Source organism: Sycon ciliatum, chromosome 7 (genome assembly GCF_964019385.1).
Source record: "Sycon ciliatum chromosome 7, ocSycCili1.1, whole genome shotgun sequence".
NCBI classification, from domain to species: Eukaryota; Metazoa; Porifera; class Calcarea; order Leucosolenida; family Sycettidae; genus Sycon; species Sycon ciliatum.
Window position 1 is genome coordinate 23,690,503 of NC_088649.1, and position 27,289 is coordinate 23,717,791.

Consider the following 27,289-nt stretch of genomic DNA (forward strand, 5'->3'; position numbering starts at 1 on the left):
AACGAGAGGCAGAAGAAGCGCCAGTACTCGAGCCGGATCAACAACGTCGACCGCGGTTCGTTCACGCCGTTGGTTTTCGCCACCAATGGGCAGTGTGCTCCGGAGGCGTCAATATTCCTGAAGTCGTTAGCAGCTCAAATCAGTGAGAGGAACCGTGATCTCCCCTACTCACTGATCATGCGCCAGCTTCGTGCCCGGATCAGTGTGTGCCTGATTCGCTGGCAAATAACTTGTCTGCGGGGGTCACGGCACTCGTACCGCCGAAGGCTCATGGGTGCTGGTCATGGCGGTTTTGTGGTGGAGTGTAGGGCCCGTGCCCACCTGGCTGTTTAGCATGCCTGACCTAACTGTTTCATGATATTGTCTGTATTTTTGTTGTAGCAATTTTGCTATTATATGTTGGTCATGATTTGATGGTTGACTTGCCCGTTTTCTTTGTGTACCTTATCTGGTTTTCTCTTGTCTGGGTTGTTGGATGAGTTGGGTAAACGGTGCTGCTTTGATTGTGTTTGCGGATGCGGGTTTACTCTTTGTTTTGGTATTCGATAGTTGACTTGATTCTTTTATTTTATTTTCTTATTGGATTTTCCGATCTATTTGATTTGATTTTCCTATCTACGATATACTTGATTGGATTTGTCACCATTGCTTTCTTTGCTTCCGTTTTTTGAATTCTTCATTCCGGCACCCAGTTTGTTATCAAATAAAGTCAACGTTCTCAGTAGTAGTAGTAGTAGTAGTAGTAGTAGTAGTAGTAGTAGTAGTAGTAGTAGTAGTAGTAGTAGTAGTAGTAGTAGTAGTAGTAGTAGTAGTAGTAGTAGTAGTAGTAGTAGTAGTAGTAGTAGTAGTAGTAGTAGTAGTAGTAGTAGTAGTAGTAGTAGTAGTAGTAGTAGTAGTAGTAGTAGTAGTAGTAGTAGTAGTAGTAGTAGTAGTAGTAGTAGTAGTAGTAGTAGTAGTAGTAGTAGTAGTAGTAGTAGTAGTAGTAGTAGTAGTAGTAGTAGTAGTAGTAGTAGTAGTAGTAGTAGTAGTAGTAGTAGTAGTAGTAGTAGTAGTAGTAGTAGTAGTAGTAGTAGTAGTAGTAGTAGTAGTAGTAGTAGTAGTAGTAGTAGTAGTAGTAGTAGTAGTAGTAGTAGTAGTAGTAGTAGTAGTAGTAGTAGTAGTAGTAGTAGTAGTAGTAGTAGTAGTAGTAGTAGTAGTAGTAGTAGTAGTAGTAGTAGTAGTAGTAGTAGTAGTAGTAGTAGTAGTAGTAGTAGTAGTAGTAGTAGTAGTAGTAGTAGTAGTAGTAGTAGTAGTAGTAGTAGTAGTAGTAGTAGTAGTAGTAGTAGTAGTAGTAGTAGTAGTAGTAGTAGTAGTAGTAGTAGTAGTAGTAGTAGTAGTAGTAGTAGTAGTAGTAGTAGTAGTAGTAGTAGTAGTAGTAGTAGTAGTAGTAGTAGTAGTAGTAGTAGTAGTAGTAGTAGTAGTAGTAGTAGTAGTAGTAGTAGTAGTAGTAGTAGTAGTAGTAGTAGTAGTAGTAGTAGTAGTAGTAGTAGTAGTAGTAGTAGTAGTAGTAGTAGTAGTAGTAGTAGTAGTAGTAGTAGTAGTAGTAGTAGTAGTAGTAGTAGTAGTAGTAGTAGTAGTAGTAGTAGTAGTAGTAGTAGTAGTAGTAGTAGTAGTAGTAGTAGTAGTAGTAGTAGTAGTAGTAGTAGTAGTAGTAGTAGTAGTAGTAGTAGTAGTAGTAGTAGTAGTAGTAGTAGTAGTAGTAGTAGTAGTAGTAGTAGTAGTAGTAGTAGTAGTAGTAGTAGTAGTAGTAGTAGTAGTAGTAGTAGTAGTAGTAGTAGTAGTAGTAGTAGTAGTAGTAGTAGTAGTAGTAGTAGTAGTAGTAGTAGTAGTAGTAGTAGTAGTAGTAGTAGTAGTAGTAGTAGTAGTAGTAGTAGTAGTAGTAGTAGTAGTAGTAAGGCCTCTTTTCAAGAAACTCAATAAACAATGTCCAACAAAAGAATCTGCTGACTGCAAAAAAAGGACACAAGGTAAAACTCAAGTCCAATAGATCGCGTATGGTACGTATGTGTGAACAAACCAAAAGCCGATTGAGTGGTGAATGTGGAATGTGTAAGTTGAAAACTCGAGTCTGATAAATAGCCTATTGGGGGTATATGTGTAAAAACATCATAAACCAATAGGGTGGTGGATGTATAATTTATCTGCGTGTGAATGCTTATTTCGATCTGTCCGATAAACAAAACAAAACAAACTATTATAAAAGTAGAACCAAAAAAACAAAAAAAAACAAAACAAAAAACAAAGACATGCTCAAACACAGATATGTCCGTTACGTCACAACATCCGTTTAGGATCGGCCACACAGCCCCATGCCACTACCGGAGCAGCCTGCACTCCGTGACAAACGAATTGCCACGGCGTACGCCCCGAGCTCCCCGGCATCCACGCAGACAGGTTACGGCCCAGCGGAGGAGGCAGAAGGCAATCTTGGCACGAAGATGGTGCATGACGACGGAGTACTGTAGGTCAGAGTGCTTCTCCACCACGCGCTGAACAAGCCGCTTCAGGAACATTCCACACTCTGCCCCAGCCATGCCATTCGTAGCAAACACCAACGGAGTGAAGGCACCTCGCTCGACGTCCGTGATCCTCTGGCAGTATTTTCGCTTCTTCTCCAACTCGTTGGTGCGCAGTTGGCCAAGGGCTTCCGAACGCGACAGCAGGGACGCTTTAGGGTGGGTGACCCTGACATCAAAGAAAGCGTCCTGCTGCCTTGTCCAGAAACCCCCGGCCCTGATGTCCAAACGAGCTTCAGCGCTGCGATTGGCGGTCCGGCCGGCGAGCACCTCGCCATCGAGAGGGAGCAGTCTAGGCTCGACCTCCACGTCTGGCACGACATCGCCAAGGACAGCCGCCAGGGTGTCCCGGATTTCGTCATGACGTGCCATCGGGTACCCCCCATGTGGACACGTCATCGAGTGGTGTAGGGTGGTGTCCGCTCCACAAGCGCATTTGCACGGGACATCCAGTGGCAGGTACCCATAGCGTATGCACACCGCATCTCGAAAGTCGGACTTGTTCAGAATTGTCCGGTGCGCAGTAAGCGGGGCACACGTCAGCCATGACGACACGCCCTTCTCACCGGCGATATCTGTGAGGCATTTCTGAGGCGGTGGCAGATCGGGATACAACGCCGCGACTAGTGCCTTCTGCGACTTCTCCTTGTCCTTGCGACGTGAGACCGCTCGCTTGCGGGACTCGGTAACAGTAGTAGTAGTAGTAGTAGTAGTAGTAGTAGTAGTAGTAGTAGTAGTAGTAGTAGTAGTAGTAGTAGTAGTAGTAGTAGTAGTAGTAGTAGTAGTAGTAGTAGTAGTAGTAGTAGTAGTAGTAGTAGTAGTAGTAGTAGTAGTAGTAGTAGTAGTAGTAGTAGTAGTAGTAGTAGTAGTAGTAGTAGTAGTAGTAGTAGTAGTAGTAGTAGTAGTAGTAGTAGTAGTAGTAGTAGTAGTAGTAGTAGTAGTAGTAGTAGTAGTAGTAGTAGTAGTAGTAGTAGTAGTAGTAGTAGTAGTAGTAGTAGTAGTAGTAGTAGTAGTAGTAGTAGTAGTAGTAGTAGTAGTAGTAGTAGTAGTAGTAGTAGTAGTAGTAGTAGTAGTAGTAGTAGTAGTAGTAGTAGTAGTAGTAGTAGTAGTAGTAGTAGTAGTAGTAGTAGTAGTAGTAGTAGTAGTAGTAGTAGTAGTAGTAGTAGTAGTAGTAGTAGTAGTAGTAGTAGTAGTAGTAGTAGTAGTAGTAGTAGTAGTAGTAGTAGTAGTAGTAGTAGTAGTAGTAGTAGTAGTAGTAGTAGTAGTAGTAGTAGTAGTAGTAGTAGTAGTAGTAGTAGTAGTAGTAGTAGTAGTAGTAGTAGTAGTAGTAGTAGTAGTAGTAGTAGTAGTAGTAGTAGTAGTAGTAGTAGTAGTAGTAGTAGTAGTAGTAGTAGTAGTAGTAGTAGTAGTAGTAGTAGTAGTAGTAGTAGTAGTAGTAGTAGTAGTAGTAGTAGTAGTAGTAGTAGTAGTAGTAGTAGTAGTAGTAGTAGTAGTAGTAGTAGTAGTAGTAGTAGTAGTAGTAGTAGTAGTAGTAGTAGTAGTAGTAGTAGTAGTAGTAGTAGTAGTAGTAGTAGTAGTAGTAGTAGTAGTAGTAGTAGTAGTAGTAGTAGTAGTAGTAGTAGTAGTAGTAGTAGTAGTAGTAGTAGTAGTAGTAGTAGTAGTAGTAGTAGTAGTAGTAGTAGTAGTAGTAGTAGTAGTAGTAGTAGTAGTAGTAGTAGTAGTAGTAGTAGTAGTAGTAGTAGTAGTAGTAGTAGTAGTAGTAGTAGTAGTAGTAGTAGTAGTAGTAGTAGTAGTAGTAGTAGTAGTAGTAGTAGTAGTAGTAGTAGTAGTAGTAGTAGTAGTAGTAGTAGTAGTAGTAGTAGTAGTAGTAGTAGTAGTAGTAGTAGTAGTAGTAGTAGTAGTAGTAGTAGTAGTAGTAGTAGTAGTAGTAGTAGTAGTAGTAGTAGTAGTAGTAGTAGTAGTAGTAGTAGTAGTAGTAGTAGTAGTAGTAGTAGTAGTAGTAGTAGTAGTAGTAGTAGTAGTAGTAGTAGTAGTAGTAGTAGTAGTAGTAGTAGTAGTAGTAGTAGTAGTAGTAGTAGTAGTAGTAGTAGTAGTAGTAGTAGTAGTAGTAGTAGTAGTAGTAGTAGTAGTAGTAGTAGTAGTAGTAGTAGTAGTAGTAGTAGTAGTAGTAGTAGTAGTAGTAGTAGTAGTAGTAGTAGTAGTAGTAGTAGTAGTAGTAGTAGTAGTAGTAGTAGTAGTAGTAGTAGTAGTAGTAGTAGTAGTAGTAGTAGTAGTAGTAGTAGTAGTAGTAGTAGTAGTAGTAGTAGTAGTAGTAGTAGTAGTAGTAGTAGTAGTAGTAGTAGTAGTAGTAGTAGTAGTAGTAGTAGTAGTAGTAGTAGTAGTAGTAGTAGTAGTAGTAGTAGTAGTAGTAGTAGTAGTAGTAGTAGTAGTAGTAGTAGTAGTAGTAGTAGTAGTAGTAGTAGTAGTAGTAGTAGTAGTAGTAGTAGTAGTAGTAGTAGTAGTAGTAGTAGTAGTAGTAGTAGTAGTAGTAGTAGTAGTAGTAGTAGTAGTAGTAGTAGTAGTAGTAGTAGTAGTAGTAGTAGTAGTAGTAGTAGTAGTAGTAGTAGTAGTAGTAGTAGTAGTAGTAGTAGTAGTAGTAGTAGTAGTAGTAGTAGTAGTAGTAGTAGTAGTAGTAGTAGTAGTAGTAGTAGTAGTAGTAGTAGTAGTAGTAGTAGTAGTAGTAGTAGTAGTAGTAGTAGTAGTAGTAGTAGTAGTAGTAGTAGTAGTAGTAGTAGTAGTAGTAGTAGTAGTAGTAGTAGTAGTAGTAGTAGTAGTAGTAGTAGTAGTAGTAGTAGTAGTAGTAGTAGTAGTAGTAGTAGTAGTAGTAGTAGTAGTAGTAGTAGTAGTAGTAGTAGTAGTAGTAGTAGTAGTAGTAGTAGTAGTAGTAGTAGTAGTAGTAGTAGTAGTAGTAGTAGTAGTAGTAGTAGTAGTAGTAGTAGTAGTAGTAGTAGTAGTAGTAGTAGTAGTAGTAGTAGTAGTAGTAGTAGTAGTAGTAGTAGTAGTAGTAGTAGTAGTAGTAGTAGTAGTAGTAGTAGTAGTAGTAGTAGTAGTAGTAGTAGTAGTAGTAGTAGTAGTAGTAGTAGTAGTAGTAGTAGTAGTAGTAGTAGTAGTAGTAGTAGTAGTAGTAGTAGTAGTAGTAGTAGTAGTAGTAGTAGTAGTAGTAGTAGTAGTAGTAGTAGTAGTAGTAGTAGTAGTAGTAGTAGTAGTAGTAGTAGTAGTAGTAGTAGTAGTAGTAGTAGTAGTAGTAGTAGTAGTAGTAGTAGTAGTAGTAGTAGTAGTAGTAGTAGTAGTAGTAGTAGTAGTAGTAGTAGTAGTAGTAGTAGTAGTAGTAGTAGTAGTAGTAGTAGTAGTAGTAGTAGTAGTAGTAGTAGTAGTAGTAGTAGTAGTAGTAGTAGTAGTAGTAGTAGTAGTAGTAGTAGTAGTAGTAGTAGTAGTAGTAGTAGTAGTAGTAGTAGTAGTAGTAGTAGTAGTAGTAGTAGTAGTAGTAGTAGTAGTAGTAGTAGTAGTAGTAGTAGTAGTAGTAGTAGTAGTAGTAGTAGTAGTAGTAGTAGTAGTAGTAGTAGTAGTAGTAGTAGTAGTAGTAGTAGTAGTAGTAGTAGTAGTAGTAGTAGTAGTAGTAGTAGTAGTAGTAGTAGTAGTAGTAGTAGTAGTAGTAGTAGTAGTAGTAGTAGTAGTAGTAGTAGTAGTAGTAGTAGTAGTAGTAGTAGTAGTAGTAGTAGTAGTAGTAGTAGTAGTAGTAGTAGTAGTAGTAGTAGTAGTAGTAGTAGTAGTAGTAGTAGTAGTAGTAGTAGTAGTAGTAGTAGTAGTAGTAGTAGTAGTAGTAGTAGTAGTAGTAGTAGTAGTAGTAGTAGTAGTAGTAGTAGTAGTAGTAGTAGTAGTAGTAGTAGTAGTAGTAGTAGTAGTAGTAGTAGTAGTAGTAGTAGTAGTAGTAGTAGTAGTAGTAGTAGTAGTAGTAGTAGTAGTAGTAGTAGTAGTAGTAGTAGTAGTAGTAGTAGTAGTAGTAGTAGTAGTAGTAGTAGTAGTAGTAGTAGTAGTAGTAGTAGTAGTAGTAGTAGTAGTAGTAGTAGTAGTAGTAGTAGTAGTAGTAGTAGTAGTAGTAGTAGTAGTAGTAGTAGTAGTAGTAGTAGTAGTAGTAGTAGTAGTAGTAGTAGTAGTAGTAGTAGTAGTAGTAGTAGTAGTAGTAGTAGTAGTAGTAGTAGTAGTAGTAGTAGTAGTAGTAGTAGTAGTAGTAGTAGTAGTAGTAGTAGTAGTAGTAGTAGTAGTAGTAGTAGTAGTAGTAGTAGTAGTAGTAGTAGTAGTAGTAGTAGTAGTAGTAGTAGTAGTAGTAGTAGTAGTAGTAGTAGTAGTAGTAGTAGTAGTAGTAGTAGTAGTAGTAGTAGTAGTAGTAGTAGTAGTAGTAGTAGTAGTAGTAGTAGTAGTAGCTAACTTGTCGACTGACCATGCCATGGTGTGCCCTTGTGGTGGCTATCCCACCGCAAGGCATAATGAGATACGTGATCTCATCGCTGAGCTACTCAGAAGTGTAAGTCCCGATGTGGCAATCGAGCCCAACCTTCTCCCATTTGGTGGTGAGACATTGGCATGGTCAACATCTAACCGATCCCAGGAAGCGCGGCTTGACGTCAGGGCTCGTGGCTTTTGGACGCGGCAGCAGGAGGCCTTCTTCGATATCCGGGTAACGCATCCCAGGGCCACCTTGCTGTCTCGTGAAAAAGCCATGAGCCAATTGGAGCGCAATGAGCGGGAAAAAAAGCGGCATTACGCAGAGCGAGTGAATCAGATCGATCGGGGCACATTCACCCCTCTGGTATTTGCGACCAACGGCATGATAGGGAAGGAGTGTTCCGTGTTTTTGAAGGCATTGGTTGGCCGTATTCTAGAGAAAAATGCTGATTTGGTGTATTCTGTTGTTGTCAATCATTTGCGATGCCGTTTGTCATTCTGCCTACTTCGCTGGTGTATCACCTGTTTACGTGGCTCTAGGTCCTCCTATCGCTCTAAGCGCTCGGCGAGCTTTGTGAATGACTGCCGTGTGCTCTCTAGGGCATAGTTTTTCTTTGTCATCATCTCGTATAATGTCAAAATGTGATCTAAAGTTTGTTTTCCGGTGTCCTGAAGTTTTTTCTTCTGTATGAATCTCGGTTTCAATTCTGGCGGTGTTCAAACAGTTCTGGTTTGGATGTTTTTCTTTCCTTTTCCTTCCCCTTTTTCATGTATAAACATTGCTGTTGCCATTAATATTTGTTATCTTTCTATTTTGTTACAATTTTGCTGTTCACCTTTTGAATTCATTGCCCTCCTTGCATTCACATCTTCATTGCTTTGTGCTTTCAATAAAAACACATTTCAGTAGTAGTAGTAGTAGTAGTAGTAGTAGTAGTAGTAGTAGTAGTAGTAGTAGTAGTAGTAGTAGTAGTAGTAGTAGTAGTAGTAGTAGTAGTAGTAGTAGTAGTAGTAGTAGTAGTAGTAGTAGTAGTAGTAGTAGTAGTAGTAGTAGTAGTAGTAGTAGTAGTAGTAGTAGTAGTAGTAGTAGTAGTAGTAGTAGTAGTAGTAGTAGTAGTAGTAGTAGTAGTAGTAGTAGTAGTAGTAGTAGTAGTAGTAGTAGTAGTAGTAGTAGTAGTAGTAGTAGTAGTAGTAGTAGTAGTAGTAGTAGTAGTAGTAGTAGTAGTAGTAGTAGTAGTAGTAGTAGTAGTAGTAGTAGTAGTAGTAGTAGTAGTAGTAGTAGTAGTAGTAGTAGTAGTAGTAGTAGTAGTAGTAGTAGTAGTAGTAGTAGTAGTAGTAGTAGTAGTAGTAGTAGTAGTAGTAGTAGTAGTAGTAGTAGTAGTAGTAGTAGTAGTAGTAGTAGTAGTAGTAGTAGTAGTAGTAGTAGTAGTAGTAGTAGTAGTAGTAGTAGTAGTAGTAGTAGTAGTAGTAGTAGTAGTAGTAGTAGTAGTAGTAGTAGTAGTAGTAGTAGTAGTAGTAGTAGTAGTAGTAGTAGTAGTAGTAGTAGTAGTAGTAGTAGTAGTAGTAGTAGTAGTAGTAGTAGTAGTAGTAGTAGTAGTAGTAGTAGTAGTAGTAGTAGTAGTAGTAGTAGTAGTAGTAGTAGTAGTAGTAGTAGTAGTAGTAGTAGTAGTAGTAGTAGTAGTAGTAGTAGTAGTAGTAGTAGTAGTAGTAGTAGTAGTAGTAGTAGTAGTAGTAGTAGTAGTAGTAGTAGTAGTAGTAGTAGTAGTAGTAGTAGTAGTAGTAGTAGTAGTAGTAGTAGTAGTAGTAGTAGTAGTAGTAGTAGTAGTAGTAGTAGTAGTAGTAGTAGTAGTAGTAGTAGTAGTAGTAGTAGTAGTAGTAGTAGTAGTAGTAGTAGTAGTAGTAGTAGTAGTAGTAGTAGTAGTAGTAGTAGTAGTAGTAGTAGTAGTAGTAGTAGTAGTAGTAGTAGTAGTAGTAGTAGTAGTAGTAGTAGTAGTAGTAGTAGTAGTAGTAGTAGTAGTAGTAGTAGTAGTAGTAGTAGTAGTAGTAGTAGTAGTAGTAGTAGTAGTAGTAGTAGTAGTAGTAGTAGTAGTAGTAGTAGTAGTAGTAGTAGTAGTAGTAGTAGTAGTAGTAGTAGTAGTAGTAGTAGTAGTAGTAGTAGTAGTAGTAGTAGTAGTAGTAGTAGTAGTAGTAGTAGTAGTAGTAGTAGTAGTAGTAGTAGTAGTAGTAGTAGTAGTAGTAGTAGTAGTAGTAGTAGTAGTAGTAGTAGTAGTAGTAGTAGTAGTAGTAGTAGTAGTAGTAGTAGTAGTAGTAGTAGTAGTAGTAGTAGTAGTAGTAGTAGTAGTAGTAGTAGTAGTAGTAGTAGTAGTAGTAGTAGTAGTAGTAGTAGTAGTAGTAGTAGTAGTAGTAGTAGTAGTAGTAGTAGTAGTAGTAGTAGTAGTAGTAGTAGTAGTAGTAGTAGTAGTAGTAGTAGTAGTAGTAGTAGTAGTAGTAGTAGTAGTAGTAGTAGTAGTAGTAGTAGTAGTAGTAGTAGTAGTAGTAGTAGTAGTAGTAGTAGTAGTAGTAGTAGTAGTAGTAGTAGTAGTAGTAGTAGTAGTAGTAGTAGTAGTAGTAGTAGTAGTAGTAGTAGTAGTAGTAGTAGTAGTAGTAGTAGTAGTAGTAGTAGTAGTAGTAGTAGTAGTAGTAGTAGTAGTAGTAGTAGTAGTAGTAGTAGTAGTAGTAGTAGTAGTAGTAGTAGTAGTAGTAGTAGTAGTAGTAGTAGTAGTAGTAGTAGTAGTAGTAGTAGTAGTAGTAGTAGTAGTAGTAGTAGTAGTAGTAGTAGTAGTAGTAGTAGTAGTAGTAGTAGTAGTAGTAGTAGTAGTAGTAGTAGTAGTAGTAGTAGTAGTAGTAGTAGTAGTAGTAGTAGTAGTAGTAGTAGTAGTAGTAGTAGTAGTAGTAGTAGTAGTAGTAGTAGTAGTAGTAGTAGTAGTAGTAGTAGTAGTAGTAGTAGTAGTAGTAGTAGTAGTAGTAGTAGTAGTAGTAGTAGTAGTAGTAGTAGTAGTAGTAGTAGTAGTAGTAGTAGTAGTAGTAGTAGTAGTAGTAGTAGTAGTAGTAGTAGTAGTAGTAGTAGTAGTAGTAGTAGTAGTAGTAGTAGTAGTAGTAGTAGTAGTAGTAGTAGTAGTAGTAGTAGTAGTAGTAGTAGTAGTAGTAGTAGTAGTAGTAGTAGTAGTAGTAGTAGTAGTAGTAGTAGTAGTAGTAGTAGTAGTAGTAGTAGTAGTAGTAGTAGTAGTAGTAGTAGTAGTAGTAGTAGTAGTAGTAGTAGTAGTAGTAGTAGTAGTAGTAGTAGTAGTAGTAGTAGAAGTAGCAGTAGTAGTACAGTTGAACATCGATTATCCGCACATCGACTATCCGACCATTCGATTATCCGTAACAGTTTTTTTGGGCGCACGTGCCGTAGAGTACGCACTGTGCATGTAGTGAGCCATTCAAAAAATACGAAAATTTTGAAAAGTAAAAAGTAAAAAGGTCGTGCGGCTAGTAATAACCACTGAAAGTGTGTGAGTGACAGTTTTTTCTTATCCAGAACATTTGCCTTATCTGAACTCCGCCTGACAGTTGTCTGCCCAGAGGTGGTCGGATAATCGATGTTCAACTGTAGTAGAATTTATTATTTTACTAGGGAACTCCCAACAGGCGTTGCCTTTTTACTGGGAACCCTAGGACTGCCGGATTATGAAATCAAACTACGTGCAGTTTGAGCGATTCGTTTCAAAAAGTCACTGCCGGAGGCGGAATTCAAGTGCCGGATTAAGATGTAGGAATTGAACGAAAAAAATCGGGGGCGGGGGGGGGGGGGTCATCAGAAAGCGCGCCGGTTGGCAAGGGTTCCGGATAAACAAGTGCCGGATTAGAGAGGGACGACTGTATAACCTACTTTGAAATGGATTCGACATGCACGAGTATAACGTTACATATTGTAAATATTATTCTCATGTCTATCTCATGGATAGGGGTAACCTTGCCAGGTTCACAGCTCTGTCATATTCAAGAAATCCATGCAGCCTCCTAGCAGCCTCAAGTGTGGGGATGGTCACAGTACATGTACATGTGGCGAGGGAATAATTTGGAAGTGTGCATCTGTGGCATCATAAAAATTCGAAATAAACGAAAAGCTCTGAGAATGTCTTGGTAACGGGATAAAGATGAGGAGGTTTGCGGCAGAAAGGTGCACAATAATAGTCTAGCCTTCCTCTCCGAGGAACTTAGGCTGGCATAGTTTAGAAAAGCATGTGCGGATGACTCCGACGCGGGTAGCCCAGAGTGCATACAGCTTGTGGCCGCGGTTGCTCAGTGGTGGACATTGTTGGCATGCCTTGTTGACACCGATTGCGTGCCGGCACTTTTTCATCTAGCTGCCGAGCATGTCCACTGGCCGACTTGGCCCCGTCGTCTTCCCGGCTAAGCAGCACGGTTGGCAGCTAGCTAGCTTGTGGTGTCGTTGTGAAAAGTGGTGTCATTCACCACCGCTGAACTCAGTGCCTGCTCATCCTCTTGCCATGGAACAAAGTCGACAAACACCCGTTCTCCTGGTGACAGCATGCCGACGGCGGGAAAGAGACCGGTTGGCGGCACGGCTAAATACTCGGTTGCTACGACATTGCGGTTGCGTGTAAAGAACACTTCGATCTTGCCGGCTTCCGTTGGCTTGGCGGAGAAGTTGATGCCACATCCCATCACGTCCAGGCGATGACACTGTGATGCAAACTTGTCGGTCTTGCCAAGTCCCAGGAAGATACCGCCGTCATCGGCATGGTACGCAACCGATAGAGGCAGCCAGCCAGGCATATGATCACAGCGATACTCGGGGTGCACTAAGCCGATACCGATGGAGCCGTCACGTCCACTCGTGCATATTGCAACCTCAAAGTAGTTGTTCATTGGTGAGAGGGCAGTGGAGGAAATGGCGACACCGCTGTCATGCGGGCCTTCACCGCTGCCGCTGTAGCGCAGACAGTGGCCGTAGCTGGACACCACCACACGCTTCATCTGCATCCAGCCGATGGAATTGAAGACTGGCCGTGGCACCTTGCTCAGGGCTGTGTGCATCTTGACGCTGGCCTTATCACCAGTGATCACCAACGCTGGGTGGATGTGGTGGCCCTTCTTCACACCAATAGTTGTTCTGCCGACGACCGAGCCATTGCGCGTGATGGCCACGGCATGATACGGTATACCGCCGAGAATGCTGTTCTCCAAGAAATCCACAGCCAGGCCCAGTGCATCTCCTTCAGCGAACGGTGGACAATCGGCAACGTGATGGCCTTCACAGATGATCATTCCACCCTCCATTTCCACTCCAATACTTCCTTGCACACGGCCCATCTGCTCTGAGAAGGGGAACAGAGCTGGCGCAATACCAACGTACACGCCAGATGTTTCAACATGACACCTGACCTCGAAGCCAGACGTATCTGCGGTGAGGGGCTGACTCAGCTGCAGCAGTCCGGGCTGCGATAGATGCGGCTTGGCCGAGCACTGGCCTTCATCATTCATTCTAATGTTGGCAAACTGAAGCCAGTTGGACGCCCTGACAGCAGCAGGCACCTGTGCTTCCATTGCGTTGAAGAAGACTTCCTCGTCCTTGCCACACAGGGTGACCGTGGGCAGGAGATCACAGGGGTCCAGGCCATCCGGGATCTTGGCAATGCAGCGAGCGATCTCTTCATGGTTGTGCAGGAACACCGCTTGAGCTGTGCCGCGCGGAAGATGAGACACGCTGGCCACGTCGCTGTCCGGCCACACCATGTAGCAGCCGAACGAATCGCCCGAGCTGAACTCTGCTTTGGCGCAGATCTTGGCCTGGTCATGGCCATTGAAGACGGCGGCCTTTGCCAAACTGAACATAACACTACCCGGTGAGGTGCCCGGTGCCTGAGTGACAGGCATGTCCAGCGGAGCAAAGCCCAGGCACACGTTGCAGAGCTTTCCGGACGACATCAGGATCGCCTCGAAGTACTGCTCTTGGCTGTTGGCGTCGAACAGCACGGCCTGCGCAATGCCCAGCGAGTCTGACTTGCGGTGCAAGCTCATGGCCGTCGCCGTGGACGACAGGTGCCGCACCATGCTGCCGTGCAGCTGGACTTCATGGGAGCGAGCCCAGCCAATGGAGCGGTGCTTTGCACGGGCTAGCTGCGGTGGATTGTCCAGCTCGACCTGAACCTTGTCGCCCTCGCCGTGCAGGCTCACCGCCGGGTAGAGAAGGTGCGGAGCACACGGCACGCGCACGCGCGAGACCACCTTGCCGTTGACGGTGAAGTAGATGTGCGAGTTGGCCTTGCCACTGAGCTGCAGGCGTCCGGGCGTCACCGACAGGCTGAGGTCGATGCCGCAGCCGATCACGTCGTTGACGCTGCACGGCTTGGCGCAGAGCCTGGACGGCTGGCCGGTGATGAACACACCGCCGCTGGATGCATGGAAGCCGACAGAGCTCTCAGCCTCGCCCGGTCTCAGCATGTCCTCGGAGAAGTTCTCGTTGACCAGTCCGACAGTCACGCTGCCACCGGTCTGGCCCTGCGCCAGTAGAGTGACGGCAAAGTGAGCGCGTTCCTGCTCGAGCGGATTTCGTGCAACCGCAATGCCGCTGTCGCGCTGCGATGTCCTCTTGCCAGTGTACCAGATTGTCTCTCCATTGTTACTGGACTGCAAACGAACAGACTGCTGCCATTGTTCTCCCAACTTGCACAGGGGAGGGTAAGCTGCTTTCAGGCTGACCTCCACTTCAGCACCAGATGTATGCAAGCCCACGGCGGGGAAGAAGCCGTACTGTGGTAGCTTGATTTCCTCACTCATGACGTTCTTGCCGTTGCGCGTGAAGAACACCGTAGCGGTCGAGCGGCTTCCACTTGCTACCGTCTTCTTGCTGTCTGACTTCCTTGAGCGCTCGGCCTTGAACGGGGTTGTCTTCGGGAAGATGATGCCGCACCCGATGACATCTCCCTGCACGGAGGGTGAGCAGCATGGCTTGCTTTGTCCACTGACAAAAAGCTTCCCGTCGTCAACGTGCAGGGCAATCGACTCCTGTGCCCAGCCAGGTTGATAGCCCAAAGGGTAGTTGTCACTCACCAGACCGATACCAATGGCACCATTGCCACCCGTTGATGCGATGAGCACCTCGAAGTAGGGTGCATCCTTCGACAGCGGCTCCGCGGCTTGTACCGTCCCGGTGTCGTAGCTCTCTGAGCGTACACCGGTGTATACATACTTGCCAGGCGGCTGCACATAGCGGAGCAGCGAGCCACGGGCCATACCAGGCCCCAGGGAATTCCGCTGCAGAGGCCAGTCGACACCAAGGTGAGGTCGGACAATGGCGCCCTCGCTGTGCAGTGATATCATGGCGTGAAACTTGATGCGCGATGAAACGCCGGGAACGTTGCGGGACTGAACTGACGGGCAGTTGGTGTAGCCAATGACTTGATGATTGCGTGTGAAGAACAGGCACTTTGGTCGTGCGACTCCATCGTTGGACATTGGCTCGAACTCCATACCGCATCCCATGAAGTCACCTTGCTGGCACAGTGGTCCAAACGCCCGACCTTGGCCATTGCGCTCGAACACACTTCCATCGTCAGCATGATACCCTACGGTGCCCTCTTGCCATCCGACCATACCGTGGTACGGGCCACCCGACGAGCACGCCGCTCCGATACCAACATAGCAACCACGGCCGGGGTCGACTATCTCCAGCTCGCAGTAGGCGTTGGTCCGCGTGAACGGCTGGGCTGCCATGGCAACCCCCACGTCTGCGTCACCCTCGCCTCGGTGCGTGTAGCACAGCAGATTCTGGTTGCAGCGCAGCTTGCTGATGTGCTGCCACGGTGCAGTGGCCGGCCCACTCGGCGGCCACTTTGCAGCGGGGTTGACACACACACAGCCGTTCATTGCCAGGCTGACACACGGGACGAGAGGCAGAGAAGTGCTCCATTCTAGCGAGTCCACCATGTAGCCGTTGTGCGTGAAGAACACGATGGGCTTGCCTTGAAATACCATGCCCTGGGAGCTGATACCCATGCCTACAGTATCCATGTGGCGCACCAACGAGTACTTTGATGATTTGGAGCAGACCTTCCTGGCGGTCGCCGATCGCGCTTTCTCAGGCCACATGGCAACGTGTCCGTTACAGAAGCCCACCGAGCCTTGAATCTTTCCCGGCACACCCGTACTGGTGCCGTTGCAAATTCCGAGTGCAACCACCGACGGCAAGCGGCTGCAAATCACTTGCACTTCGACGTAGGGAAACTGTGCGGTGAGCGGCTGCTCCCATCTGTAGATGCTGGTGTCTGAATCGGCTGCCTCGGAGAACACATAGTGTCCCTTGACGGCCACGTTATGGCGAATACCCTTCAACGGCGACTGCAGCATTGTCTTGTTGATGGGTGGCCATTCGGGTACGGCACGGCTCGGGTCTATCGAGGCGGTCACGCGGTCACCGTTACGCCATAGTGCAACAAACGGGAAGCAGTTTGCCGATGGCAAGTCGGCCACAATGCTACCCACGGCCACACCGTTGCGTGCAAAGACCAGCTCTTGCTGGCCATCCTTGCCACTGCCGTGCAGGGCACAGGAGATCCGGTCTCCAATGTTCAGTCCAGGACTAAATATCTGCGAGTGCCCACTCCACTGTACTTCACCAGTACGGCAGTGGAGCATGACAGTCTCAGGCGGCAATATTATGGACTCTTTCCAGCTGGGCAAAGGTGAGATACCCACTGCAACTTGGCCATCAGCGGCCAGCGATTGCAGCTCCACTTCAAACACGCGGCAGGCATCGCTAAGCGGCGTGTCACAGTGCGTGTACCCAGCCACGCACGCCTTCTGATCGTGGCCAGTCATCTCCAGTTCGCTGGCCTGGACAGCACCGTCTGACCGATCGGTGATTCTCACCCGCTCGCTGCATGTCCACTCTGCCCTCGGAATGGCGGGGCGAGGCGGTTCGGCAGCGTGAGGTGTGCTCGTCTGGGGCTGCGGATCATCATTAGAGAGCACTAGGCCAATGTCCTTGTCAGCCACCTTCTTGTCATGTGCACCTACGGGCAAGAGGTTGAAGTTGTCCACGCTGATATTCAGTGCCGCGACAGGTGTCTCCGCAGTCGCGTCAAGTGCATCCTTGAAGAAGGCACGGTAAGCAGCAGTAACGCGCGCACCAGGAGACAGCATGGCAATCACGGGATAGAAGCCACCGGCAGGGATCGGAACCTCCTGCGGCGCCACAATGACGCTTTCGTTCAGCGTGAAGAAGACTCTAGCAATGCGCACAGTGCCCGCCATTGTCCTGCCTGCCTCTACGACGGGGAACAGCAATCCACAGCCAACACGATCGCCCGACTTTAGCTTCTGGCTAGCCGGAATAGCGTCGTCGGCCGACCCGAAAAAGACATAGCCGTCGTCGCCGTGGTATGCTATCGACTTGTCGTGCCAGCCTGGCAGAGTGGTATCGTCCGTAGTCGACGACGATGATAGTCCCGCGGCGATTCGGCTCCGCTCGCCACTCTCCAGAACGTGAACTTCAAAGTAGGAGCGCGTCGCCAGCAGGGGCTTGTAGGCGCGCGCATGTCCAATGTCACTGCCCACCAGGCCTTTGCCCGTGTAGCGCAAGCTACCGTCGCTCTCCGACGACAAGTGATCGTTGACTCTGCCCCAGTCAACCGGCTGCGAATCCTTCAACTCAACAGCAGCAGCCCCAAGTCGTGGTGATGGCGGAGGCTTGAGCATAACCGGCTCGTCACTGCTTGTGGTACGGGCATCAAGATCGCCACTTTCTGTCGGTCGCAGCAGCGTGCGGTTCACAGTGACACCGACTTTCGTACCACGGCCTAGAAACCCCACAGCAGGGAAGAACCCACCCGGCGGCATCTCTTTCGAAACCGTCCAGCCAATCGGCAGGTCGTTCTTTGTGAATGTCAGGCCAACCGAACTCTCGGTCGTTTTCTTGTCAGACTCCAGGTACTCAATGCTACAAGCGAATCGGTCTCCCTTCTCCAGGCCACCAGAGAAGAAGGACAATGCTTCATCGACGTTGGCTGAGCCTTGGTACAGACGTCCGTCATCACAGTGCACGCCCACGTCACCTTTCTCCCAACCAGGCATACAGTTGGTCAGGCGAGATGTCCGCCGTACCGCACCGATAGCTAACGAGTTGAGCTCGTCCACGCTACACTCCAGTACTTGCACTTCGAAGCTGGTTAGATCAGCACCCAGCGACAGGCTGTGCCGTACCGTCGTGCAGTCCCGTATCGTGCCTGTTCCGCGTCCGCACGCTATTGTCGAGCAGGGGTCATCGCCACTCATCGCCTGCACATGAATACTCAGAGTTCCGTCACCGCTCACAGCCCAAGCGCCGGAGCTGACGGATGTCGGTCCGGACTCCATGGCTGGTGTCCAGTCTGAACTCAGCACCGGTAATCACTCGCGTTGTTGCTAGCAATCCAGCTCAGCAAGTCTACAACATAGTCATTAGGTATTCACTACAAGACGCGTTCCACCTCACGACAAATTTTCGAAATGGCTGCTAGTCGCTAGCAACGACATTTGAGGTACAAGTACAACTTTTATGACAAGATTGAATCCAAAAAACGAATGAGGGCTAAGAGCAGTAAGACTGTAAGGCCGTTGACGGTAGTTGCGATCCTGACGAGTTACAGAACACACAATATATTGACATCTTACATAGGCGAATAGTAACTAGTACAAGTAGCTTTACCTATTAATATTATAAATATAAAGTAAAATGTGCCTCACGCCAAAATGCTCTGATGCATGCCGTCTCCTGGTCTCGATCTCCCGGAATCCTAATACACTGCTACAGTAGGCTACACTCGACTAGTCAGGGACAAGGAAGCAAACATTGTTGGTCACGTGTTTGCCATTTCCTGTAGGCTTTATTACATACAAAACTGTAAAAATACATTGTACTAATTCCAGTAGACATGTATGACTGTACATGTACTAGTATTATTAGTGACAAGTCAGTGCACTGAGCTGAGCTGAATGCAGTCTTGTTTTGTGAACACGTGATACACGGGCGTTCGTGCTCGACTCGGGGAGTACCGGTAGTCATCACGACATCAGTTCAGGGCGCCGAGTCAGCGAGTGTGCAATGAGGTCTCTTCGCCACATTTGCAGGCCTTGCACTTTTTTGTTGTCCTTCCTCGTAGACCATTGGTAGACGTCGTAGATCTACGAGTAGTCCTGGTGCATGGTGGTCTAGCCGTCTGTCCCTGTTGTAGGCCCTAGATCGGTCTCGTACATGTAGATCTACATCGCAGTCTGCTGCTGCAACGGCAGTCTACGTCTGCACGTCTGCTGACAGGAGCAAAAGGCGCAAGTCACCGGTGCCGGTGATGGTCACCTCATGCCATCATCATGATCATGGAGCGCTCAGCCTCCCATTTTTGGATTTCTGGAAAAGCTGCGGCGGCGTCTGGCAGATGCCCGCATTCGCACCAGCTAGATCTACATAGTGCTGTGTTGTTGTGTTTATTTTAATTCGCAAACCAACCGGGCAGATCTGCCCAATGAAAAGGTGGCGAATGCAGATAGAAAGCAGTAATAAATAATGAAATTGGGCAGTGGCGTACCCAGGGGGGGGGGGGGGGTGCTTTAGGTGCTCAAGCACCCCCCTCAATTTTTTCGACATAGGCCAACTTGATGTACCCATGCCGCTAAAAGTACCATAACTTTGCGACCGATTGTCCGATTTACGCAAATGACGGCCCATTGGAAAGGTCTTGAGTGAAGCTATTCATTGAAATGTGATTGATATTGACATTTAGAAAACTATATCGAGCCCAAACTCTGAAAGAGATGTTCATAAACCAGACTTTTAAACGCGATTTTTGGTGACACAATTATCAGATTTTTCTAACTGATTTATTTGCTTTCCACTCGCTGTCACTAGTTGATCATAGTGTACCGTGTGTCATGTACGTCTTTCATGTGCCAGGAGGACAGAGGGTTATCCTTATTGTCAGGGCCTCGACTTGTTCTATTCCGATTTTCCGGGAACACTCCGATCAGTTGTTCCGACAAACCGACCGAAACCGAATCTGTTGTTTCGGGCCCTTGAAATCCTAAAAAATGCTACGGCTTCCAAAGGGTCCCTGGCCCCTCGACTCCCTGCCATTGAACACCTCAGACACTGCTTCTGATTTCTACCAACAGAAAAATGGCAGCACTCTGCTACAATCCTGTTTTGAAGTAGAGTAGTAGTAGTAGTAGTAGTAGTAGTAGAGTTTATTATTTTGATAAGGAAGGCCCTACAGACGTTGCCATCTTGAGCTACCACCGTCCATTGCACTTGCTTCCTCTATTACCTGATTCTATTTCTCCGTACCAGAAGCAAGAGGATATAAGCTCCTGGGAGCTTATTTACTCTTGCCAGAAGTTGTAGTGGTAGTTTTGCCTTCTTGCCCATTCAATTGAAGTATTGGAAGTTGTTACTAGTACTTCAAAGCACATTAGTCAAATTGAAAATGTTTTCGTGATATGATCTAGCAAGAATAGTGTACTCATGGACCTACATTGTAGCTTACAGAGGAAATACATTTCGTCCTCCAAAGGGAGGAGTATGTTTGGGATTGGGTACAAGGCGTCATGGTTGCACCATCCTACAGAACAGGTCCTGCATGTTCCCTCGACTCGGTAAATCATGGTAAATAGCGCACTAAAAATGAAGATATCAACCATCCATGCATCACATGCACAGGATCACGCATTATTCGATTCTTTGGGAAAAGGTTGGAGCACGCCCCTCATTCCGGATCCTGCGTACGCCCCTGTTGGGGAGGGATGTAATAAGGATAGAGGTGGAGAACAACTAAGCCAGCTGATCATCAAACAGGACGTTTGGTACTCTAGGTACGAAGGGTGTGCGGGATCATGCTGGCGCGGAACTGGCGGAGCGTGGAGATTCTGCAGACCTCTGACTACCGGTAGCTTCTCTCCCACAGTCCAGGACTACCTGCACATTGAGTAGATACTAGTACTGCTGTGACTTTTACTCAAAACCTTTATTGAAAGAACACGATCGATACGAACTTCGGAAGGTAAAACAGCAAGATTAATACAACAATAGATTCAAAGCAAACTCAGCACTGTTCACTACTTGAGGGAATTGAAAAGGGAAAAGTCTGAAGAAGAAAAAACAATTGTCACCACTACAAGTCGAACTGGGGACCTTCGCTTGAGGCCAGCGATGATCTAATTAGTTAGTCTAACCAATGAGCTATGGTGTAGCTGTCATCCCAGCAGAGACCGTTCAAATATTAATTTTTTTAAACCAATGACTGTGTACATCGGTCGCAAAACCAAAGGCGTGAAACTTGAAAGTGCCTCGCTCAACCTCCATCACATGTGGGTGACCGTCACATCAAAAACAGATGCATCTAATTTGCTGCCAAGACCAGAAGCCCCTTGCGCAGATGCCCAGACGGCCAGAGACAGGCCCAGAGTGCCAGACGAGCCCCAGGAGAACGATTAGCGGTGGCACCACCGGATGGCACGCCAGTCAATGACTACAACGTGGGCTCCACCTGAACATCCGGAATGACAGCCCTAAACACCTCCGCCAACAGATCCCGAACCTCGTTGGACATACACGTACATAGTATACATATACACCGCGTGACAGACGTCACACGTGTGTGTGTGTGCGTGTGTTGAGGGGGGGGGGAGTACATCCACTGATCCAGTTCCTAGTTTCCTTCCTGCTCTGCAGATGGCGACCCAGGTTGGTAAACAAACGTTAGGCCAAGGCCACTTGAGCTGTTGTCGTGTTGAGAGTCCTGAGACACAGGGTTGGCAACACTTGAACAGGGAGCCGTACCAGTAGTAGGCAGTACAACTCCAGCTGCCCAGGCCAGGCTGCATGATTGGCGGACAGCAAGCAGCGGGTATGCACATCGTGTAATTGTTGTGCCGAATATTGAGCTCCAGAGTGTGATCATGCCGAAGTCATGACTCTCAGCCGCATGATCAGTTAGGCCTCTTTTACGGGCAAAACAAAACACAATTTGCCATGGTGGAGGAGTGGAACACAATTCAAATACTGAAAGCACGAACGGAAGAATGACTCTAACGACTCTCAGTCATGGCGCTAGACGGTTGCTAGCAATAACCATGTATGATCACTGGGTCGTGCGTTATACAGTGTGAATAAAGGCATGCGCTTTCATACCGGTCACAGTCCTGGAAATGTACGTCACGATTCAGAGCATGGAATGAAAGATGTATCGCACACAAAGTAATGGCCATTTTGCTACTGAAAAACTTCAAAAAGGACAGTTATTCGACTGATCTTCATAGGAAAGGGCGGCTTTGTGACATGAATAGCATTCGTATTGTACTGTTATAAGTAGGCGCGCAGGGCGTGAAAATACATGTATGGCATGAAAGTCTTGAAACTTGATACATGTACATGTACATGTATGAAATCAATCAGAACAGCTTGACTTGCGAATGCCTATGACGATCATTGTGTCTACTGTAGTGAATACAGATGCCTGTAACAGTATCAAGAGACCACAGTCATACTATTACTATGGCCTGGGAGGTAAACCTCGATCGTGCATGAGAAAAGTGTCGCCATTCGTGAAGTTGAAGTCGTAATAATACTAGTTCGCGAGTTGTTATACAAACTGAGCCTGAGGTCCTTATCCACGAGGTTGACTGACTGTACATGGCTAAGATTAATATTAAGAGCGGCGTTCCGGAGGGTGGGCTAGGCTATGGTGGTGGTACTGTACATGACGTAGATCTACGGACGATGCAGCGACTAGTCATCCATCAATGTACCTGCAACTATCAGTATCAGGGAGTCGTATACGACTCCCTGATCAGTAACACAGTAGCGGGAATTCCCCGATTGCCAGATTGATATTACCTGCAACTATCGATATCATAACCAAAATAAAAAAATAGTCCACAATAATTTATAACCAAAATACATAATATTATGCACGAGTGTGCTACGATGTTGTAGACGATGGCGAAAGAAGCGCCACGCAGTCACAGCTTGTTTCAATCTTTGCGAATAGAAGGCCATCCTTCAATTCACAGCTTGATTTGAAAACCTGTTTCCTTCTGCTGCCTGCATGGCTCAGGCTGCTTCAACAGGTTCTCTAGTAAAATACTGAAATACTTACTAAATAGGGCAAGATCTTGGTTTCACCAGTTCATGCACCTGCAGGCTGCACACGATGACATGCACTGTACTCTGTAGATGAACAATGACAGATAAGAAGTTGGCAAGACTGAAGGCAATACGACCGTGAATGCACTGGTGATGGCCCTTGGGTTACTCTAAGTCTAACTCATAGTAACTGTTACTTGCGAGTACGAGTGCAGTGCAGTAAATATGGCGACATAGACATAGATGACTGTAGTGCTTTCCCGCGCCTGTCAAGTGTCAGTTCTGACACCATCCCACTTCGTCGGTGAATACAGAGCTAGGAGATTACCAGTACCTGATCACTGTACGTCTTTGTGAGGAAGTCACATGCGGACGAGTGTTAATACTCACGGTCATGCCTATCCCAAGTCTTTTCAATGCATGCAGCGGTGGCGAACGCTAAAGGATCTGATTTGAACTCCCGCCGCGTGTCCACGATCGGACGTCCTTATCTTGTGCTTGGCTGTTCCTGCACGTAACTGCACTTTCTAAGCAGAGTTCTCCGAGCATCAGCTGGCGTAACGAGCACCTAAGTCCTTTCCTATCTTCTGGGTTAGTTCAAGTACTAGTAGTAGTAGTAGTTGCTTGTAAAAGTGAGCTTGGTGGCGGTCACATGAAGGTTACTTGTCATAGCCAGGCATAGGATCCAGGCTGGAGTGTCTGTGAGGCACATTATGATTGTGCAGAAACTACACGACCGTCCGTGCATACCGACGTCCGTATCCATAGACCTACATGACTGTCTGTGCATGTGGTCCAATGTGGAGTGTAGACTGGAGCATGATAATCAATCTTCGAAGACCATGAAGACGGTAGATCTACGGTGTGCATCTGATCTGTTGCAGCCGCAAATGTTTCTGCTAAAGTAAAGACATAAGTCAGTGAACATGATTGACTGCGGTAGTACTAGTAGTATTGGAACGTTCTGCCTTCACCGAGGCCAGTGAGGGACAGGCGCTAGGTGCTGTTCCATGTGGATCAGATCTACTAAAGACTACAGTTCGTAGTATCCCTTTGCCACGGCTGACGGCTGAATGCTCCTCTAGGCTCTAGCTAGTCTAGCCACTGAGTGCAGTGATTTGAGAGCTGTCAACCTATTTTGAACTCGAACCTTCACTTCAGACTAGGGTTGAGCGTCATCCCGCAGGCTGCATTGGCAACCAAGAAAGTAACTTCAAACGACGCTAAGTTTGTTGTTCTGTCTGAATCAGTGGGCGATTTGGAAGTACATGCACGCGACACTTAGCGAGAGAAAACAATCGCTGGCCGTAGCCAGGTACTAGGTGCGCTGAGGCCTCGAGGGTTTTTTCTCGACGAGCACTGGGTCAGCCCGGTAACCGTAAGTGCCCACGATCGAGCCGGCAAATGCAATTTGGGACTTTGGAAGGTCGGTGCCAAGTCGAGTACGGTCCAAACGTTGACAGGAAAAGGCTTCGTCTTTCAGGTGAAACTCGATCCGACTCAAGCAATGGCGTGCAAGCCCAAGGTTGCCAAGAAGCCGCCACGCCGCCACGGCTCCTCGAATGGCAGTTGCCCAGACGAGCCTGAGACCGGCACGGCATTTTTCGAGTCCGAGGGACCGCTCCGGTCCCTGCTCTACATGAACGAGCTGCGGCAGGAGGACAAGCTGTGTGACGCACAGCTGCGCGTGAGCGGTGGCAAGGAGTATTCGGCCCACAGGCTGGTGCTAGCCGCCAGTAGCTCTTACTTCGCTGATGTGTACTGCGGGCACACAGTATTCGCCGCTGATGAAGTATTGGAACTCAGCAGGGATGCTGTGGACGAGGAGACCATTGAAATGCTACTGGAGTTCGCCTACACGAAGAAGGTGAAAATCGGCCAGGGCAACGTGCACAGGCTGTTCAACAGCGCCGACTGCCTGCGATTTCCCGGCTTGAAAGAAGCATGTTTCAGATACCTGCTGCGCACACTGGACACAGACAACTGCCTGGGTATGTGGACGTTCGCGTCAGCACACACGGGCGACCGGGGCGGACTGGAGGAGGCCGCCCTGGAGCTGGTCAAGAAGAACTTCAAGGACGTGGTGCTGTCCAGTTCGTTCGCCGACCTGGGACTGGACGGCCTCATGGCGCTGCTCAACAACGACGACCTGGTCGTGGAGAAAGAAGAGCAGGTCTACGAGGCGGCCATGACCTGGCTGGAACACGACGCGGAAGGCCGAAAGGAGCACATTGGTAGGGTGATGTCGTGCGTGCGCATGCCGCTCATGGATCTCGACTACCTGATGGGTACCGTGCAAGACGACCCTCTGATTCGGTCGGATCAAAAAGCGCTTGACGAGCTCATAAAGGCAATCGACTTCAAGCAGAAGGAGTTGGAAGGTGGCCGCAGTCCTAAATCAGCACTGCTCACACTATCAGTGGACGAGAATGAAGTACCTGTGGAGCCACGCAGGCCCTCACTACGACTAGAGGTAATCTAAGCCAGGATGTAGTATGTTACTACTCCCTGATCTAAACCGTACTTGTGGAGAGGTTTAAAGGGTTCACGCCACACACATTGTGGGGAGGGGGGGGGGGAGGGCGCCGAGGCACTCTGGCAACGGTTTGATTCTAGTCTCCCAGGACTGGATCTTGCCCAATGGTTGACCCATGCACACATGATTGCTTGGCTGCTGACCGGGTTCTTTCACCTGGTCACTGTCTACTCAGTGAGTCAGTGACTCAGTGAGTGCCGCACCTGTAGATACTAGCCTAGTGTAGTAGGAACTAATACATGCAAAGGCATGCAAGCTTGTTGTGACGGTATATTCTCTCTTGAATCGGTCCAATGCTCTGTGCCGGTGCTCTGTGTTTGGCTGTGGTACATTCTTGACTTGTTCAGGAGGTGCAAATCATCAAGAGCAAAGCTGACCGCCTCGGCCTGTGCATCATGGGTGGTTTGGACCGACCGGGGCATGTCTTCAAGAAAGGCGATCGGCCCGGATGCCTTATCACCGGGGTGAGTGACAGATAATATCACTGGTGTTTGGTTAGCACCAGGAACCATGGGTACGGGCAGTGGCCGGGTGAACGCAGACAGCGGCATTGCACCCTTGTTGGTGCTCTGTGTGTTGATGGCTAACTCACCGCCGTAAACAGCGGTAGCCCCGTCTTGGTACCAATACACAGTTTTGGGATGCTTCATAGCGGCAGGTCGCGGCAGATCTAGGGGGGGGGGGGGGGAGGGGAGGAGGAGAGAGGTGCCCCCGTCCCTCCGGTTTTTATTAACGCCCTGGGTCCGATTTCACTCTAATCACCCCTGTACACTTCTGTAGTGTTGTAGTGACCAGGTGGGCGGGGTGGAATGCGACAACACTACACCCTCACAGTGATTTCTCAGATACACCCACGTACTTAACCACACGAGTATAGTTACATCAGTACATGTACAACTGTAGTTGCTGTCATTCTCCCAATAACTTACATGCACTTTGAACTATGTACTTGTATTGTATTGTATTGTATTGTATTGTATTGGCATTGATCATGACATAGGGGTTGACAGTGATGATGTCAGAGGTCAATAAATAACGACTTCTGGGTCCACCCTGCCCCACATGCCGCACGCAGGTGTGAATTTTTCTGTACCAGGAGCGTGTCCCCGACCGGGAGGGCCTAATCTAGTCAATACAGGTGGATGTGTTACGCAGGTGTGAAGGAAAGCCACACGGCAAACGTGTAACGTGTATGGATCCGTACAAAGCAGGATTCAAGTGGATCCAAGCGTCAGCGTTGTCCTGACGGCGGGCTGGCCGTGATGTAGTACTTTTTAAAACAAGCCCTATTACAACACTAACTTAGTAACCATAGTAACTACATTGGAAAGTAACTGCACATTCTTGGTGTTCTAACTAACCATATTCAAAATGGCCACAGATTCTTCCCAGTGGAGCGGCTGCAAACACTGCTATTCGTGCCGGAGATAGAATCATATCGGTGAGTCGGTGGACATTCAGCTGAGCTGCTGCACTGTGCACTTTGATCATGTTCATTTTGATCCCTAGTTGCTCGTTGGCGTGCAAGCATGACCTACAAGCAAGGTGTACAACCACTGCTTGGACGCACATGTAGTTCCCGTTTGTCGCACAACCACTGCTCTAAATCATCACATGTAGTTCCCGTTTGTCGCACAACCACTGCTCTAAATCATCACTCGCCAACAGTGTACGTACTTCTCATTTGGTTATCTGGTCTTGCAGGTCAACGGACACAATCTTGAAAGTTTGACGCACGAGCAGGCAGTCGCAATGCTGGCAAAGTCCCGCGAGATACTTACACTAGTCGTGCGTCATGACGACCCTCCCGCAGGTCTGAAGGTGAGCGGGATCTTCACTAGGGTTACCACAAGTTTCGAACTCACTGATGATTCTCTGATGATTTTCATAATACAATGCCAATTCGTATTGGAAAGGACGGATCAATCTGAAAAATGACCCCCTCCCCCCCCCCCCCCCCCCCACACACACACACGCCACATGGCAGCCACATCAGCGGTTTGACTTGAATCTGCTCACGCATTGGCGGTATCTTCCGGCTCAGTTGCCTGATTCTGAGATTGTACTAGACTACTAGTAATGGGGACTAAGCATATCTGACAGATTTGAAAACTGCTCAGTACCATTTCCTCAATCGCCAGACAATTAGCGGCTTTGTTAGTACAGTGCCATATCCGCAACTACCTTTTGAGGTGCACTAATTAGGAGACGAATGCATGTCATCCTTAGCATTCGTTCTCTCCAAACATTCTCTGCTGTGTCTGTGAATTATACATGGTGCAGGAGTTCACATTGAAAACCGATCGAGGTGAGGGGTTCGGGTTTAGCATTGGCGGCGGTCTCAACAGTCCTCCAGCAAACCCGGAAAATGAAAGCGACGACAGCATCTTTGTAACTCGGGTAAGGCTGCTGCTCTCTCTCTCTCCCCCTCCCCCCCCCCCCCTCTCTCCCTCTCCTCTCCCTCTTTCTCCTCTCCCTCTCTCTCTCTCTCTCTCTCTCTCTCTCTCTCTCTCTCTCTCCTCTCCCTCCCCCTCTCTCTCTCTCCTCTCCCTCTCT

The 27,289-nt window shown here is 46.8% G+C and overlaps 2 protein-coding genes across 2 annotated transcripts; one reads left to right on the forward strand and one right to left on the reverse strand.

The window, feature by feature from the left end:
- Nucleotides 1-10,800: 10,800 nt before the first annotated feature.
- LOC135821201 (uncharacterized) lies at nucleotides 10,801-17,756 on the reverse strand. The gene has a single exon (XM_065334264.1). It carries the CDS (start codon nucleotides 17,436-17,438, stop codon nucleotides 11,496-11,498), a length of 5,943 nt encoding a protein of 1,980 aa, XP_065190336.1. The 5' UTR covers nucleotides 17,439-17,756; the 3' UTR covers nucleotides 10,801-11,495.
- A 5,164-nt stretch (nucleotides 17,757-22,920) lies between these two features.
- On the forward strand, nucleotides 22,921-27,133 carry LOC135821202 (kelch-like protein 3; the record flags this gene model as incomplete). The annotated part of the gene is given in 5 exon segments (XM_065334265.1): nucleotides 22,921-24,670; nucleotides 25,081-25,197; nucleotides 26,115-26,174; nucleotides 26,438-26,554; nucleotides 27,017-27,133. Coding segments are annotated over 5 exon segments (1,377 nt in total), but the record flags the coding sequence as incomplete, so codon positions are not given.
- Between the last annotated feature and the right edge of the window lie 156 nt (nucleotides 27,134-27,289).

Coding starts and splice junctions, on each gene's coding strand:
- LOC135821201 (XM_065334264.1), bottom strand. CDS start 17,438: ATGGAGTCCGGACCGACATCCGTCAGCTCCGGCGCTTGGGCTGTGAGC.